Source organism: Triticum aestivum, chromosome 5B (genome assembly GCF_018294505.1).
Source record: "Triticum aestivum cultivar Chinese Spring chromosome 5B, IWGSC CS RefSeq v2.1, whole genome shotgun sequence".
NCBI lineage: Eukaryota > Viridiplantae > Streptophyta > Magnoliopsida > Poales > Poaceae > Triticum > Triticum aestivum.
This window is the reverse complement of record NC_057807.1, coordinates 591,007,561-591,025,856: the sequence shown is the minus strand read 5'-3', so window position 1 is coordinate 591,025,856 and position 18,296 is coordinate 591,007,561. Positions and strand designations below refer to the sequence as shown.

The 18,296-nt window shown below is 49.6% G+C and overlaps 1 protein-coding gene across 1 annotated transcript; it reads right to left on the bottom strand.

The window, feature by feature from the left end:
• Window positions 1–238: 238 nt before the first annotated feature.
• On the bottom strand, window positions 239–2,730 carry LOC100049037 (tubulin alpha-2 chain). The gene is made up of 4 exons (XM_044534699.1): window positions 2,506–2,730; window positions 1,703–1,937; window positions 1,227–1,597; window positions 239–1,098 (listed from the first exon to the last, which is right to left on the bottom strand). Exons 1-4 carry the CDS (start codon window positions 2,596–2,598, stop codon window positions 442–444), a joined length of 1,356 nt encoding a protein of 451 aa, XP_044390634.1. The 5' UTR covers window positions 2,599–2,730; the 3' UTR covers window positions 239–441.
• Window positions 2,731–18,296: the final 15,566 nt, after the last annotated feature.

The following is an 18,296-nucleotide window of genomic DNA, read 5'->3' as shown; positions in this document are numbered from 1 at the left end:
GCTTTACAGTTGCGCTTATTGCTCGAGACAGTTTCCTGCTTGGTGGTACTCCTTTTGGCTTCTACTCCCTTCGTTCCAAATTACTCGTCATACCACGACGAGTAATCTGAACGGAGGAAGTATTTTCTTAATGAAATGTGGAGCCAGGGGGAGGCCCCTGATTTTCGAAAAAAATAGCTCGAGACAGGTCGCGAATGTTCCCAAAAATGACCACGGGAAAGGAGCAAGAACACTCGAATCAAGCGGGACAGAACATCAATTAAGCGAGACACTTGTTCCACGAAGTACTAATGATGCAGTTCAACAGCGACATAGAAAGCACCGATGGATGGCTTAACAACCCAAACACCCAGACACAAGTTTCCAAGACAGGACAGCACAGCAACATGTAGTTAAAGATAGGCGGCAGGAGACTGATCCTCCGTCGAGCCGTCGAGCAGATCAGTAGTCGTCGTCCTCCTCGCCATCCTCATCATCGCCGCCCTCGGCGCCGACCTCCTCGTAGTCCTTCTCCAGGGCGGCCAGGTCCTCACGGGCCTCGGAGAACTCGCCCTCCTCCATGCCCTCGCCCACGTACCAGTGCACGAAGGCACGCTTCGCGTACATGAGGTCGAACTTGTGGTCGATGCGGGAGAAGACCTCGACGACGCTGGTGGAGTTGGAGATCATGCAGACGGCCCTCTGCACCTTGGCCAGGTCGCCGCCGGGCACCACGGTGGGCGGCTGGTAGTTGATGCCGCACTTGAACCCCGTGGGGCACCAGTCCACGAACTGGATGGTGCGCTTGGTCTTGATGGTGGCCACCGCCGCGTTCACGTCCTTGGGCACCACGTCGCCCCGGTACATGAGGCAGCACGCCATGTACTTGCCGTGGCGAGGGTCGCACTTGGCCATCATGGACGACGGCTCGAACGCGCTGTTGGTGATCTCCGACACAGACAGCTGCTCGTGGTACGCCTTCTCCGCCGAGATGACCGGCGCGTAGGACGAGAGCATGAAGTGGATCCGAGGGTACGGGACCAGGTTGGTCTGGAACTCGGTCACGTCCACGTTCAGGGCACCGTCGAACCTCAGGGAGGTGGTCAGCGATGAGATCACCTACACACACAAACAGCACAAGTTCCAAGTCTCAGTTTCACATCACACATTGCACAACAGTATACTAGTACAGCAAAGAAATACTTCAATCCAGATGAAAGACATTGGCAATGGCAGGTGGTCAGTACCTGAGAGACGAGGCGGTTCAGGTTGGTGTAGGTGGGCCTCTCGATGTCCAGGGAGCGCCTGCAGATGTCGTAGATGGCCTCGTTGTCGAGCAGGATGGAGACATCGGTGTGCTCCAGCAGGGAGTGGGTGGACAGCACACTGTTGTAGGGCTCGACCACAGAGGTCGACACCTGAGGGGATGGGTACACGGTGAACCCGAGCTTGGACTTCTTTCCATAGTCCACGGACAGGCGCTCGAGGAGGAGCGACCCGAGCCCAGACCCGGTTCCACCGCCGACGGCGTTGAAGACCAGGAAGCCCTGCAGGCCAGTGCAGTTGTCGGCCAGCTTGCGGATGCGGTCCAGGCAGAGATCCACAATCTCCTTGCCGACTGCAGGGGACAAGAGCAAACAAGGCACGATGAGCAAATCAAACATGGTTGGGAGATCAGTGCTAATTGCAATGAAGCAGCGAGGGGTTTGGGGGAATCAATTACTTGTGTAGTGACCACGGGCGAAGTTGTTGGCCGCGTCCTCCTTGCCGCTGATGAGCTGCTCGGGGTGGAAGAGCTGGCGGTAGGCGCTGGTGCGGACCTCGTCAATCACGGTGGGCTCGAGGTCGACGAAGACCGCGCGGGGCACGTACTTGCCGGCTCCGGTCTCGCTGAAGAAGGTGTTGAAGGCGTCATCACCACCTCCGATGGTCTTGTCGCCGTTCGTCTGGCCATCAGGCTGCAGCAGGGGAACAGTGAGGTGTTGAGTTGGATGCAGGTTATAATATCAGAACACATCAAAACTGACCATGTAAAGCATGATTATGGCCTAACTAGATCTGAGATTTGACACAAAAATGGCAACTAAACTAGTACATAGGGTCTCCTGAAAAGTACAATCCTAGGACTCCAATTGCATATCAGATCTAAACAACAAAACGAAATGACTAAACATCACAGGTCGCAGGCTTAAATTAGGAACTACGAACAGTTCATGTTCCTGACGAATTCAGAAGGGTCGCACAGATCGAACACAAATCGCCGCATTCTCGCGTGAAAACAACTAGACCTACACGGAGAGGTAATCCAGTAATCCCATCGCAGTTCAAATCGCGCATCAATTACAGCCTAAATGGTCCAAGCTAGAGAAGATCTGACAACTGAACCGCAAAACATTTCACCACAAAACCCGAATCGCGACCCAGATCCACGACGGGAAACCTTCTCCAACCAATCAACGCATACGAACAAACTGCACGCGGGTTCGACATCGGGAGGGGCGAGAGAGATGAGATGCGGGGACGAACCTGGATGCCGTGCTCGAGGCAGTAAAGTTCCCAGCACGCGTTGCCGACCTGGATGCCGGCCTGCCCGATGTGGATCGAGATGCACTCCCTCATCTTCGACGCGGGGGCGCGGGGGGGCTCGACGGGATCTGGCGGCGGAGGGCGCGGAGCGGGGGAGGAGGGAGGGAGACGGAGCGGGGGAGAGCCGGCGTTTGTGAAGACGCCGGATGTGTAGTGGCTCCTCCGCTAGGCCCCCTCGGCCGCTTTATAGGCGGCCCCGGTTAACCTAACGGCCGTTCCGCTGGCGTTAGGCGGGCGGGCCGCGGCGGTGGCCCACGCCGCCAGCCTGGCCGGCCTCTGGTTGGTGCGCGCGCGAGGGTGGGGCGCGGTGACGGCACGCGGACATGTAGGGCCGGGGTGTCGGGGGCGTGGGGGTGGCCCGCGTGTCACTGGGGGTCGGGTGTGGGGATCGGTGGAGTGGAGCGTGGGGGGGTGGGGGTCGGGGAGGATGGATGCTGCGGGACGGCAAGGGAACGTTGGCCCCGGTCTCGCCGACGGGATTCAAAATTTGAAATTCGTAAATGTGCGCCGCGGTCCGACCACGGGGAAAAGACGTTGCTGCCCTTGGGAAAATATCTGTCCGGGTGCGGGTGCAGCGGCCGACGGACGTTTGACGAGGCACGGGCCGCCCACTTGTTTTTTGTTTTTCTATTCTCTTTTATTACGGCACCATTCTTGCATAATTTATAGGCTAGGCTCCATGCAATTGCGAGATCGGTTTCCTCTTTAAGAAAAATGCAGCTCTTTATTGATCAATATATAAATCATTAAAAAGAGTTTCCGGGATACACTTCGGAGTTACATTGTGTGTGACACAATCATGAGAAGAAACACGGTAAAGTATGAGCGGCAACATTCGATAAACGATTAACATGACTAAAGAGACTATATACCCGTCAAAACCTTGACATCGGAGACTACTGCTCCCGCGCTCAAGCGGTCTGCCTTTTGAGAATGAATCCTCCCAATGACGGAGAGACAATCCGAAGCGAAGATGGCCTTTTGGAACACTTCTTGACGAGTGAGAGTGATCGCACGACGGATCACCAATGCCTCGACTAATTCCGGTGGTGTGACCTCCTCAATGTGCACATGGCAAGCCAATATGCTTGTACTGTTGTGGTTCCGGCCTTCCGGATCACCACGCCGACTCACATTTGCCGCAAAGTCTGGAAAAGTGCAGCGTCAACGCTGACCATGATTGTGTCTGCTGGCAGCGGTACCCGTCGAGACACTTGTGGGTTTGGTTGGGCACTCATGTTAGATTCAACGGTTTTGAAACAATCCTGCACAATCAATTCCACATACGCAATACTCTTCTCGGCCATGCGACCAGGATGCAGGATCCTTTGGCACTCATTGCATCATTGTGCGCTTCCCACGAATGCCATATAGAAATGTCCATAGTCATGGCTTCATTTGGTGCCTATCTCTGGATAAAGTCCACCAAACCCACCACCCTCCTCCCGGGTTCGCCCACCATTTTTCCCGTTTGAGCCGTCGCCATCGCCCACCCTTGCCCCCCCCCATCCTCACCCGCGTTCCCCATCCGATGTCCTAGATGTTGATCAGCCCGTCCCACGCCGCCACCACGGAGGTTGGTTCGGTGTCGCATATGGGTGACAATCCTTGGCTCCGACGTGCAAGCCGGAGAAACATCAATTGTAGGGACCGATGAAGGAGGTAGCGGGAGAGGTAAGCGACATCGTAGGGAGCGGATGTGGACCTCGAAGAGCAGCACCCCCCCCCCGGCTCGCTAACCTCGTCCATCCACACGCATGCAAGGATTGCGCCATTCGACCTGGTCGGGTCAAAGGATGATCCGGCGGCCAGTTCAGAGGGCACTACGTAGTGTTTTCCACCAATACAACGGATGGCGGGTGATGTCTTCGGCTCACCGTGTTCCAACGCGCGCACAAGCACGGGCATCGGCGGCGCCCAGTCTGCCCAGGCATTGTTTGACAAAATGACACAACAGGACTCAGTAGGTTTTTTGCTCAATTTTGATCATTGCTCTGCATATTTCATTGCAATTAGTTGTGTAAACCTTAGTATATTTGAAATCGTAATAATTGTAGGAGAATATAATATCAGACCTGATCCATGATAATCAAGATCTAGCCCAAATGGACTATGAGTTGGGGGATCCAAATTGTCCTAATTGAAGTTGGGGCAACATCAAACCCCAATCCCAACAAGAAAAGAAGGCAAGAGGTCTGGCATTCGCAGATTTTGAGGATATCTTGTTGGTTAAATCTTGTTTGGCCACAATCTTCCCATATGTGGCACGGAGCAAAAGGGCAATAGATATTGGGGGAAGATTCACAGGCACCATCATGAACACAAACACTATATGGATCCGCATCCTATCATGACCACCCCAATGTGGCGTCTCTCCAACATCGATGGGGGTCATTCAAGGGGAAGCGAACAAGTACATCGGCTACTATGCATAAGTGCTTGGCCGCCCTCAAAGTGGGATGGAAGTGGCAACACACCTGAGTTTAATTGTTTTATTTTGTTATCATTTCAATTGCTTGTTTTTTTGTTGCATTCTCATTGTTGTACATACACTATGTGCTAGATGATGGTGGAGGCCACTATGTATCAAGATACATAGAAGAAGTCATTTTGTTTTAGCCATTGTTGGGTGCTATTAAATGGCAAACCAAAGTAGACACAACCTGTGGAAGATTTCAAGGCCAGCAAGAGGAAGAGTGATGGGTTAAGCTCCCACCAATCAATTGGGTTGGACGACGACAAAGAAGAAGTTGTAGGAAAAATGGAAGAGCCACCCTGCCAAAGAATAATCGACAAGTGATGGGAAACAAGTGGGAGAAGGCGAGGGCCTCACGTGACACCGCGGCGACAAAAATGTCCTCCACATGGACGGGCATTTTTTCCATAAGTGAGAACAAGAAAGAGAAGAGGTGCAAGATCATGTTGACTGCACAAAAGGAGGGCATGGATTGGGACTGGGAGAGCGCGAGCAAGAAACTGCAATTTGAGAGGGAGATGATCGAGTTGAAGAAGAAAGAGGAGGCAATCAAATGGGCGCTCGAGAAGGCTTGCGGCGGTGGAACTTCTCATCTATGGTTCTTTATGGAGGTTGAGGTATTTATAGGAATTTTTAGCGTTGATTTCACGTCAGGGAGTTCACAAGGGAGCGACAAGCTCGAGGGGCGCACCCTAGGAGGGCGCCCCCAGGCTTGTTGTGCCATCGTGCACTCCCTGGCCCAGCTCCGGTGCTCTGTGGGTCTCTTCTGGCCCATAAAAAATCACTGTAAATTTCAGCCCATTCCGAGAACTTTTATTTCTGCACAAAAAAATAACACCAGTGTTGTTCTGCTGAAAACAATGTCAGTCCGGGTTAGTTCTAATCAAATCATACCAAAACCATATAAAATTGTTGCAAACATAGCATGAATACTTCATAAACTATAGATATGTTGGAGACATATCATTGGTCTTGCTAGAGTATGTCCTCCTTGCTTCTTTGTCCTCTTTCCTGAGTGTGGCACTTGACAAACATAATGATTAGTACTATTTTTAGTAGTGCACGAATGTTACTATTAAAGTTCAGATATAACTAATTACTTGTGTGTTGTTTTCTAAATCTTTTTGCTGCTTTTACCTTGCTCTTGTGTAGCTAGCATTTTGTTTCTTACCTTTGTTTGGATTTTTCTCACAGATTCTTTTATTATGAGCAAAGCTCCCACACATAGAACATGCAATTTTAATGCCTTTCTTTGGAATCTTGGTTCCCTGAGGTTTCTTGCCTTCTTCTCTTCTTCTTTTTGTCTTGTTTCTTCCTGGCATTACCCTATGAGGAGGTGGATGAGGTTTTGGCATGTCAGCAACTGGCCAACTCTCTTTTCCCTCCACTAGTTGCAGGAGATGGTTGTATATCTTGTTGTACCCAGAGATGTTGTAGCATGGGGCAATGTAATCATGTATCTGTCCAGAGATGGTGCAAATTGCACCGATGACATGTCTATAGGGCAAACCTGACAACTCCCAATATATGCAAGAACACTTCCATATGTCCAAGTTTACTGTATACCTGCTATGCACACCTTCTTGAACTTCAAATCCTTCCTTCCCATTCCAAAGAACCTTACATACCCCTCACCTCTTAATGTTTAGTTTCAGTTTTTTGAAAATGTTTGGGCAAATGGTTCCAGGCCATTTGTTAGATTTATCTCTATTTTCCCGGATCTGTGTCACCACCTTTTTCCTAATGATCTCATTTGCTATGATTACAGGAAAGAACCTTGCTTTCATAATAGTATTGTTGAATGATTTACAAAGATTGTTCTCCACCAAGTCACACCAAGACCCTAGCTTGAAGTAAGCCCTACTCCAATGCTCTGGTGCAGTGTTCATGATGTCTTTAACACCTTTAACACTTTCTGGGCTAGTTTGGCTCTATTGTAGTTAAACTGAGTCCTATGATGTCTACTACGCAACCTTCTTCTTGTAGACTCGTGTTGGGCCTCCAAGTGCAGAGGTTTGTAGGACAGTAGCAATTTTCCCTCAAGTGGATGACCTAAGGTTTATCAATCCGTGGGAGGCATAGGATGAAGATGGTCTCTCTGAAACAATCCTGCAACCAAATAACAAAGAGTCTCTTGTGTCCCCAACACACCCAATACAATGGTAAATAGTATAGGTGCACTAGTTCGGCGAAGCGATGGTGATACAAGTGTAATATGGATGGTAGATATAGGTTTTTGTAATCTGAAAATATAAAAACAATAAGGTAGCAAGTAACAAAACTGAGCAAAAACAATATTGCAATGTTTGAAAACAAGGCCTAGGGTTCATACTTTCAATAGTGCAAGTTCTCTCAACAATGATAATATAATTGCATCATATAGCAATCCCTCAACATGCAACAAAGAATAACTCCAAAGTTCCTATCGCGGAGAACATAAGATGAAATTGCTTGTAGGGTATGATACGTCTCCAATGTATCTATAATTTTTTATTGTTTCATGTTGTTATATTATCATTGTTGGATGTTTTACAATCATTTTATAGCAACTTTATATCATTTTTTGGGACTAACCTATTGACATAGTGCCAAGTGTCAGTTGTTGTTTTTTGCTTGTTTTTTACATCGCAGAAAATCAAATATCAAACGGAGTCCAAACGCAGTGAAACTTATTGTGGATTTTTTTGGACCAGAAGACACCCAGTGGGCCAAAGAAGTACCAAAGAGGGGGCCCGAGGTGAGCACAAGACACCTGGGCGCGCCTGGAGACCCAGGCGCGCCCTGGTGGGTTGTGCCCACCTCGGTGACCTCCCGCACCGCCTCTTTGCTCTATAAATACCCCAATATTCCAGAAACTCTAGGGAAGTCGACGAAAATCAATTTCAGCCGCCGCAAGTTCCAGAACCACCAGATCCAATCTAAACACCATCACTGAGGGGTTCATCATCCTTATTGGTGCCTCTCCGATGATGCGTGAGTAGTTCATTGTAGACCTTCGGGTCCATAGTTAGTAGCTAGATGGCTTCCTCTCTCTCTCTCTCTTGATTCTTAATACAATGGTCTCTTGGAGATCTATTTGATGTAACTCTTTTTTGCGGTGTGTTTGTTGGGATCCGATGAACTTTGAGTTTATGATCAGATCTATGATTTTATCCATGAAAGTTATTTGAGTCTTTTGATCTCTTATATGCATGATTACTTATAGCCTCATATTTCTTCTTTGAATCTTTGGTTTAGTTAGGCCAACTATATCCGATGAACTCAAAGTGTAGATCGTGGCCTTCTCAACCAATCCCTAGAAAATCAACAAGTTTGATTGGCTAGGGAGAGAGATCGGGCAAGAATGAGCTTTTGAAAGGCAATGGAGCTTGGGGGGAAGAGGTCAACCCTAGGAAGAAGAAGACCCCCCCCCCTTATATAGGGGAACAAAATCCAACCATTTTCTACCCTATGCCCACAGCTAAACGGTGCTACCGCTTAGGAGGTACTACCCCGCACAAGCCTAAAACACATAGAGTGTACCTACAATAGTGTCGCTGGAGCGGTACTACCGCTGACCCTGGCGGTACTACCGTCTAGGGTTTTTAGACCTAAGGTATTTCCGTGCCGTTTTAAGCAAATTTGCATGTGCCATCTCTAATTTTCAAAATAAATTTCTCTTTTGTGTGCTCGTACCGCTCGTGAGGTAGTGAGGGGTGGCTGGTGTTTTCCATGCTAGATGTGTTATTCTCACGATGAATGTTTATTCACTTGTCATTGCACGAGAGTACGACAAAGGTATTAGGGATGCCCAGTCCCGAAATGAAAAAAATTACTTTATGTTATCAAATAATAAATTCCTTGGAAAGTGTTGGTATGGAGGGCACCCGTGGATACGGTTAGCCATGGAAAGTGAAAGTATGGTGGAAAAAGGAATAAACTTTTTTTTTGTTTGGGAACCTCCTATGATATATCTAGCATGGAAAATATTGGGAACTCTAAGTCGTTTTCGCTGATGGGAAAAGTATGCCTCCCCAAAAAAAATTATCTCTCAATTTTTGGTTTGAGCTCTGGCACCTCTACAGATCCCTACTTCCCTCTGTGAAGGGCCTTTCTTTTTTACTTTATGCAATTTTTATTTTGAATTTGAGTCTCCATCTTCTCTTATAAAGCACCAACTAAGGGGCACTATGATCGTATTTGAGCATTAGGTGTAGCTAATATTCGAGTGTGTTTCATGAATGGATCAATGGTTGAGCATAATGGGCTAGGGATAACTTGCTTTAGCATTGATATTTTGAAAGACATGGTTGCCTGTTGATATGCTTGAGTATTAAAATTTTCATGTGAAAACTAGACTATTGCTTTGAACATATAAAAGTCCAAATGTCCATGCTATAAAGAAAAGATTATGTGATGATCATGTTAGGTAGCATTCCACATCAAAAATTCTGTTTTTATCATTTACCTATTCGAGGACGAGCAGGAATTAAGCTTGGGGATGTTGATACGTCTCAAATGTATCTATAATTTTTTATTGTTCCATGCTGTTATATTATCATTATTGGATGTTTTACAATCATTTTATAGTCATTTTATATCATTTTTTGGTACTAACCTATTGACATAGTGCCCAGAGCCAGTTGCTGTTTTCTGCTTGTTTTTTACATTGCAGGAAATCAATATCAAATGGAGTCCAAACACAACGAAACTTTGTGTGGATTTTTTTGGACTAGTAGACATCCAGTGGGCTGAAGAAGTACCGGATAGGGAGCCCTAGGGGGGCACAAGACACCAGGGCATGTCTGGGCCCCCAGGCGTGCCCAGGTGGGTTGTGCCCACCTCGGTGGCCTCCCGCACCGCCTCTTTGCTCTATAAATACCCCCAATATTCCAGAAACCCTAGGAGAGTTGACGGAAATCAATTCCAGCCGCCGCAAGGTCCAGAAACACCAGATTCAATGTAGACACCATCGCGGAGGCATTCATCATGTCCACTCGTGCCTCTTCGATGATGTGTGGGTAGTTCTTTGTAGACCTACGTGTCGGTGTACAAAAGTATGGGTACTTCTGTACCCCTTACTTGTGCACGGGCAGTCGCAGCCACCCCTGCGGCAAGGCTTGGCAAGGCAGCAGAAGACAAAATACGAAGACTACCAAGGCAGGTACTCGAAGGACAAGGAGCAGAAGGCGAGCTAGACCTCCCCCAGCAACACCCTTGCCGGGGCAATCCGCGCAGCACTAGCAAACCATCACCCTTGAGGCTGAGAGCTCTGACACCATCGACAACATTAAGACCAAGATCTAAGAACGCTTGCTTGGTAGCATGAAGATCTTTGTAGAGATTGATGGCATGCAGATCCACGTGGGACTAGAAGACGAAGACCCCCGGCAAGATCCTTGTCGGGGACGTCTACGAAGCCCTCCGGTAAGCCTTGCTAGGGCCATGCCGGGGACGACTGCTAAGCCCCCCCAGTAAGACTTGCTGGGGCGGTTATGGGTCGCGGCCAGGCCCACGCTCGGCAAGGATTTGCCACCTCACCACCACTCCTGTGTGACGACCAGTGCGCCAACTAAGCAGGCGCCTGCGTGGCGGCATGCAGATCTTCGTGGAGGCTCTACCATCACGCCAACACAACAGCTAGTTAGCCAGCTGGCACTACATGCCTCGTCATCCTAGACGCGTATTGAAGCAAGGAGGAGCGGCAACGGACAAGATGGCTTTTGTTGTCATCCCCAATAAAGTAAGAGGGCACGTAGGCAGCGCATTAAATGCATTTGTCCTACGTTGTCGAGCGATAAGCTCGTACACTGTAGCTTGCCACCTCCTGTGTGCCACTGTGGCAACCCCTTTACGTATAAAAGGAGGCCCAAGGCGTACAGAGAGAGGATTCGGACTTTTGGACCGTGCACGCATTGTAGCTAGTTCAAAAGCTCAATAACACAGATATCCAGACAAGCAGGACTAGGATATTATGCATCTTTGCAGTCCGAACCTCGATAAAATCCATGTGTGCTAACTGCTAGACTTGCTCTTCATGCAGCTAATCCCCCGGCGAACGTAGAAGGGATCCTTGTGACCCCATAGGTGTTCGTTTCCCCGACATCTTTGGCACGCTAGGTAGAGGGAGTTAGTTGTGAGAATCTGGTCTACCGGTTGGTGCCATAGTTTCTTCGTCGCCATGGCTCCAAAGAAGAAGACGATCGCAGCAATCGGCCCATCCGGAGCCGCTCAGCCCGTGCCCGCGCGGACGTGTGATGTGGCGGATGCCAGTGGTGGAGGAGGTCAAGATCATCCACGCCGCCCTGGTGCGAGAAGCCACGCAAGCGGTGTCGTCTGCAGCCGCAACAGCGACCCGCAAAGCAACTAAGAGCTAAGTCATGCCAAACCATGAGTAGTTCTCCTTTTTATAAGGTTATCTTCCTCGATAGTTTTGGTCCTTGTATGGAGAACCTGCACGCAAAAGGAACCTTGCCGCGATTGGCAACGCCCCTGTTCTGTTTCGAGTCCGCTCAACAACTCAGGTGCTGCGCTCTGCTAAGGACGGCGGGGTACCTTGCCGTAATCAACAACGCCCCTGTTCTATTTCGAGTCCGCTCGACAGCTTAGGTGACTGCGCCAAGAGCCGCAAGGTAACTTGTTGGCATCGACGCCCTCCGTGGGTTGCTAAGGATCCGTCCTTCTAGCGCCTATGACAAGGGGTGCACGCGTCGGCGGGCCTATCTAATTAAGCGTAGGGTGAAAAACATATAAGGATGGACTAAACAGGGAGATAACATGCAATCAATTCAAGGCATAACCGAGTTATATCACATCAAAAGTTACCGTGATTCTAACTTAAGATAAATTGTCTTGGGTGCGAACTCGCAGTGGCAGCAAGGAACGAAGTAGCTAATCTCGATGTTGGCCCTCCAGCTTCACGACTCTGCTAATGCAGCTGATGATGGGCTCGATGCGCTCCTTGAGCGCCTGACGGTCGACGCCCTCCGGCAAGCTGTCAAGCGCCTAAGCGAAGTCAATGCTAGGATTCCAGTGCGCCACCTTGGTGAGCACCTTGGTTAAGGCACCCCGACAAAGCTTTCGGGACTCCTCGGCCAGGTAGACCGCCCTATTGGAGTTGAGCAGCTTTAGGGCGTCGAGGATACGCTCGAAGAACAGAGTCAGCCTGGCGTTGTCAGTCACGTTCACCTCATGGGAGAACCTGAAACTTGGCATGCCCATGGCAGACAACTGTGCAGTGAGTTTCTCCGTGACGTCCACGAGGCGGCTGGTCCAAAGTTTCACGCCGGCCATGAGCTCGTTGTGGGAAGTGACGACAGTCCGTAGCAGCAGCTGTTGGTCCGCAAGCTCCTTGGTCAGGGTCAGCTCATGAGCCTGGGACTCCGAAAGCATCTTCTTCTAGGTATCCAGCTTCAGCTTCAGATCAACAATGGAATCGTCGGCCTTGGAGAGCAGCTTGGTTTTGTCGGATATGGTGGTCTGCATCTCCGCTAGGTCATAGAGAGTCTTCTCTCTGTCGCCCCTAAGCGTGGAGAGCTCCTTGTTGAGCTTTGCCAGATCCACCTCCAGCTTCTTCGCCTTGCCGGCCAGCTCAACCCTAGCGGCCTCTATGGCTTCAGCATGGTTGACAGCCTCCTTCAACTTGTTGGCATGGTCCGGGACCAGAGCATCTAGTGCTTCTTGGTGCTTCTGCATCAGATCTTGGGTCTGCTATGCGACGAGCTTCTCAATTTCTTCGTCCTTGGCGCGAAGCGTGGCGGCAAGCGCCGCTTCATGAGCAACCAAGTCCTCCTCCTAGGTGTCGAGCGAGATGCGGCACTGCGTCTGGTCGGACTCATCCTTGGCGGACTTCACCTTCGCCTCCTCCTGAGCCTTCTTGATGTTGGCCTGCTTCAAGAGGAGCTCACGTTGATGCTCGTCCAGCTGGTCATGGGCGACCCTCAGATCTTGCTGGGCCTTGGCAAACCAGCCCTGCATCTGAGTGACGCGCTCTTGGAAGTCCGCCTCGGCCTTGTCCACGGCCGCCATCCTGGAGTCCACCTTCTCCTTGTGAGCCCGATGGAGAGCTTGGAGCTTGTGGAAGTTGGCGCTCATGGCCTGAAGGAGTTGGTCCTCTTTAGAACCACCACTGCTGACGCTCGGTTCGTCAACAACCTGGAGCCCAGCGGCGGTGAGGATCTCCTCATCAAAGACATCCCCCTCGGTTGGCGCTCTGGTGCTTGCCGCCCCTGGGATGCTGACGAAAAGATCATCACCAACCTTCAAGTACCTGCTCGGGGCAGAGGCCGAGGAGGAGGAAGGCTGGTCATTGGCCATCTCCTCCCCGACAGGATCCTTGGCGGCCTCTCTAGTGGCGGCCTTGCCAGCCTCCCCGGTAGGCCCCGTGGCGGCCTCCTCGGCGGCAGCCTTTCCGGCCTCCCCGGCAGGCCCCGTGGTGGCCTTCCCAATGGCGGCCTTGCCGGCCTCCCCAGTAGGCCCTGTGGCGGCCTCTTCAAACGGCGCCCTTGTCGGCCTCCTCAGCGGATCCCCTGGCGGCCTCCTCGGCAACGATGTTGGCGGCCTCGGCCTCGACGTCCTTGGTGGTCTCCATGATCGTGACATCGACGTCCGCCTGGTTTGCCATAGAAGGATATGAGACCAAAGAAGGGAGTGAGGCAAGGCCAAAAATCAAAAGAGTTCAAGACAGAGAAAAGGAAAGAAATCAAGGCGACAATGGCAAGGAGCAGAGGCGAGTAACTTACCCGCGGCAAGTGGGGAGGACGTATCCCCCTCCCCAGTGACATCCGTTGCCGGGATGGGGCCACCAACACCTGTGCTTGCCACCTCCTCCTCCGTGTGCATGGGCTCGTCGGTGGGTGCCCTTGTCGGGACGCCCCTCTGGTCGGCATAGTCGATGGGGTGGCCCCTAGTGGCTCCTCCTGCTGCTGCTCTCCTCCTACGGGCCTGGCAAGATCATCAATAAGGCTGCGCGCTCCAACGCCCGCCAGCAAGAAACAAGTAACGAACTTACGCTGGGGGCTGACATGGGGGCTGCGCTCGGGGCTGGACTCCGGGCTGATGAAAATCGCCCCCGACGCACGTGGACTACTTGCCGGGGGCTCATCGCCCATTGAAGCTTTGGCTCTCTTTGCCACCCACTGAGCCAGCGTCTCAGTGTCGCTGTGAAAGACAAGATTAAGTCAAGGCAAGACAATCAAAATGGAAGATTAAAGGATGGATGAGGGCGTGAAGTGCTTACTCGTCTTCCTCCTCTGCCCTCCTTCTCCTCCTTGGGCTGAAAGACCCAAGGTCATAGTCGGCCACTGGGATGGTGCCCGTGGGGGAAGGGGACGAGGTCCTTGCGCGCTTGGATGAGGAGGAGGCAACAGCTGTGGTCTTCTTCGTTGCCGCTGTCGTGGAATTGTCATGTCAGATGTCCTAGCAAAAGGACTTAGTCGTGGAGCCATCACAACTAGGAAGCTTAAAGGGGTTAATCAGGACAAAGGACACGGGGTTTATACTGGTTCGGCCCCTTACGGTGAAGGTAAAAGCCTACGATACAGTTTTGAGTGGGATTGCTTACTTCTCGATTACCAGGGAGCGAAATCGCTTGACCTAGCTCTCGATCTGATGTTACTTGTCGTGAACCACCGCCGGGTCGTCCCTTTATATATAGAGGTCGATGCTCAGCGGCTCATAGAGTCCCGACCGGCTCATAAACAGTGTCCGGCTCGGTCTCTAACTATTCTTGCCTTACAATACAAGTTATGTACACATGGCGGTTTATCTCTACGGGCCTTAAGTCGCCTTTGAGCTTTGGGCCCTTAACTGAACCGCCATCTTCAAGCTTGTCTTGGGCTTCAAGAGTCCTCATAGGTATAACCCGGCCCCTCCTGGGCGGGTCATACCTAATAGTTATATCTCCAACATTAGGCCCGAGATTGATTTGAACTGGTTCATGTCAATCTTCAACACTTAAGAAAAAAATCTTCTGCTTCTTTGCCTGTATAAAATTTTGTAACCCGCCATGACGTCATCCTTTGGACTTGTGGTAACCCGCCATGACGTCATCTGCCATTAATGCATGTCTTGTCCAACATATCTCAACGGATCCGTATCTTAATGACCATCCCGAGAATCGAGGCGCCCTTGTAGCTGGATAACCATGTTTTCGTCCTCCTCATTTTTCGTGCCTACTTATCAGTCTTCCCTTATAAATAGATACGACCAGGTCTTTCCTCATTCTCCCCTTTCCTCATCTTCTTCCTCTCGCAACCCTACTGCCGCTCGAGCTCCGCTGCCACCGCAGAGCACCTCGTCTTCCTCGACCTCGGCCGCTGCATCAACCTGAGTCAATCCAGAGAACAGCGGCGATCCTCCGCAGTAGATCTGCAGCTGTAAGTCTTCGCCTTCCCATACTCAGATCCGCATTAGGGTTTTCAAGCTCCTCTGCGTTCTTCATGGTTCATCACAGTTTCTTTGTAGTTCCTCCACCGCAGCCTCTTCTGATCCAAAAGTAATATTTTGTTTTGCGTTCATTTTTTATATGAGCAGATCCCTTTTTCTTGTAAAGAGGCCTCATTAGAACTCAAGAACTCATTTGTACCACGTTTTTAGGTCTAGAATATTTTCTTTTCTGAACAGCCGTTTGATCCAAAATAATAGCTGCAACCTATGAAACTTGTTTGTGCAACACTTAGGCAAAAAATGTATTTGTTAGATCCACCTAGCCATGGCGACTCTTATCACCGGCTTAAAAAGGCAATGCTCAATTGATAATCTTGACCACCCATCACTACAAAAAAAACACTTCCGTGATGATACGTGTTTGTCACAGTAGGTCGCGTTTTCTGTCATGCATGTACATCCATGACAAATTTATGACAGAATCAAGATAGTCATACCCGTGCTGTCGTAGAAGTGTTCCATGACATTACCAAAATTATCATCACGGAAGTGTCCACTTCCATGATGATAAATCGCGCGTCATAGAAGTGCTTTCGTCAAGGGTGACCGACACGTGGCATCCACCATAACGGAACGCCGTTAAGCTATCGGGTTGGATTCTGGATCCGATAACCCGTTAATAGCCACGACCAATGCCGATTTTCCATGTGTAAAATTTTCATTGGCTGACGGATCCACGCGTCAGCTCCGCGTTGGCACAGGTGTCACTCATCCAATTGTCGAGATGGGCCTATGATATGTTGACACGTGGACCGGCTCAAAAGTGGCCCACAAAGTTTAAATGGGCCGGCCCAACCGAAGGCCCATAAGATTTAGCGGGCCATAATAGGCCGGCCCAGCTAAAGGCCCACAAAATTTAGCGGACCATAATGGGCCGGCCTAGCTAAAGGCCCACATGAATTTGCAGACCATAATGGGCCGGCCCAGCTAAAGGCCCACAAGATTTTGCGGACCACAATGGGCTGGCCCAGCTAAAGGCCCACAAGATTCCGCAGACCATAATGGGCCGGCCCAGCTAAAGGCCCAACATTCTCTGTCAAATCGGCCCGTCAACGGCCTGTCCTAAACTTGTCATCAACGCGGCCCATGGTCATTTCTGGCCCGTTAACTGTCCACTGAGTAATTGGGCCGAATTACGGCCCGGTGTATTTTCGGCCTGTTAAAGGCCCGGCTTCATTTGGACCCATTTACAGGCCATCAAAATTTTCGGCCCATAAACGACCGTAAAGGATTTGGGTCATATTCGGCCATGTCTAACATTCGGCCTGTTAGAGGCCCACTATAGATTTGGTCCACTTTCATCCTGTTCTCATTTCCGCCCTGTAACGCCGAACATAAACCATGGGCCATATGTGGCCCAACATCATATCGGGCCCATTAACGGCCTATATAAAAACGACGATAATCTAGCCTGATCGAAGTTCCGGCCCGTTAAAGGCCCGTGTATTAGGTCGGCGCATTTACAGCCCGTCCAAATTTTGGCCTGTCAAAGATCCGCATCGTAAATGGGCCACCATTTCGGCCTGCTAAGTCCAGTGGGTTATTTGGCACAATCAGGGCCCAATCTCACTTTCGGTCTATTAAAGGCCCATGTTTTTTATGGGATCGAGATATTTGCACCTGTAAACGGCCTAATTTTACGGAGGGCCCAAATTATGTTTAGGCCTGTTAAAGGCCCACTATGGGCACAGGCCTACCAGAAAAATATGAAAGCTTATGCTGATTTAGGCTCAGATATTTTTAGTGGGCTACATGCCAATTTCGACCCGTAATCGTTTTTAGCCCAATTGGAATGGGCCCGACGAATGTTGGCATGTTGGGCTCCTACGAAGCTTTCGGCCGAATATATTACTAAGATAAACCTACAGTATACAAAAATGGCGTCGTAATTACTGCAGCCTGTGGAAGCATCATAAGTGTTGTATCACAACAAAATAAATTCCAACCATACAACAAAAGGCCTGTTGGCATAAAGTTTATAGTCCTTCCAGATAAAAGCACCATCAGATGTATAGAAGCACAGATCATTTGACCCGAGTGCTAATGTTTCAGGCTGTAGAATCTGATGGAGCAGCACAATCTCCACCTTTTTTCCGCCATTGCTCTTGAACAACGAAGCGAATGTCTGATAGTCTGGTTTTAAAACCATTCATATCTTGACGACATTTATCAACCACTATTCTTGTTTCCGAAACAACGTTCATTAGGGATTGGACTTGTGTCTGGAGCACAATATATCACTCTGTCTAGCAAGAAGATTTTGTTCAGAAGGCGATTTGGACGAGGTTACCTTGACAACCAACCCAGAATTACGCAAGAAGGTGCTTTTTGCACTGTTAGTGGAGAGATACTGACGCACTGCAGCAAGAGGTGACATTGTGCCTGTAGTAGCCTCGTCACCTTCAGGTGGTTGTGGCTGTTCAATCATTTGTTCCATAGCTTCCTGAAAGTTTGAACTTGTAGATTAGTGTACCGGATAATTTACTAATGAGACAAAAACAAACAAAGTAGGTTAAACGTTTATACATAACTTATTTTTGTGAACTACTGTAATACATTAGCATGTATTGTAGTGCCAACTACATAATAAAATCACTTTCGGAACATATGTCTATGTAGCATGCCTAATGTATTGTCTATTTCCTCACATTCGTTGACATCTAAGCATAAAGAGACATGGTTTAAAGTAGGATGAAGATAGTATGACAACATTCATATCATGAGCAAACATATATAAAACAAACGGGCTATTTTATCATTGTGTGCGCACGTGAACATAACAACTAGATTACAGATCAAGACCAAAAGAATATCCTTCATCTCTTTTAAA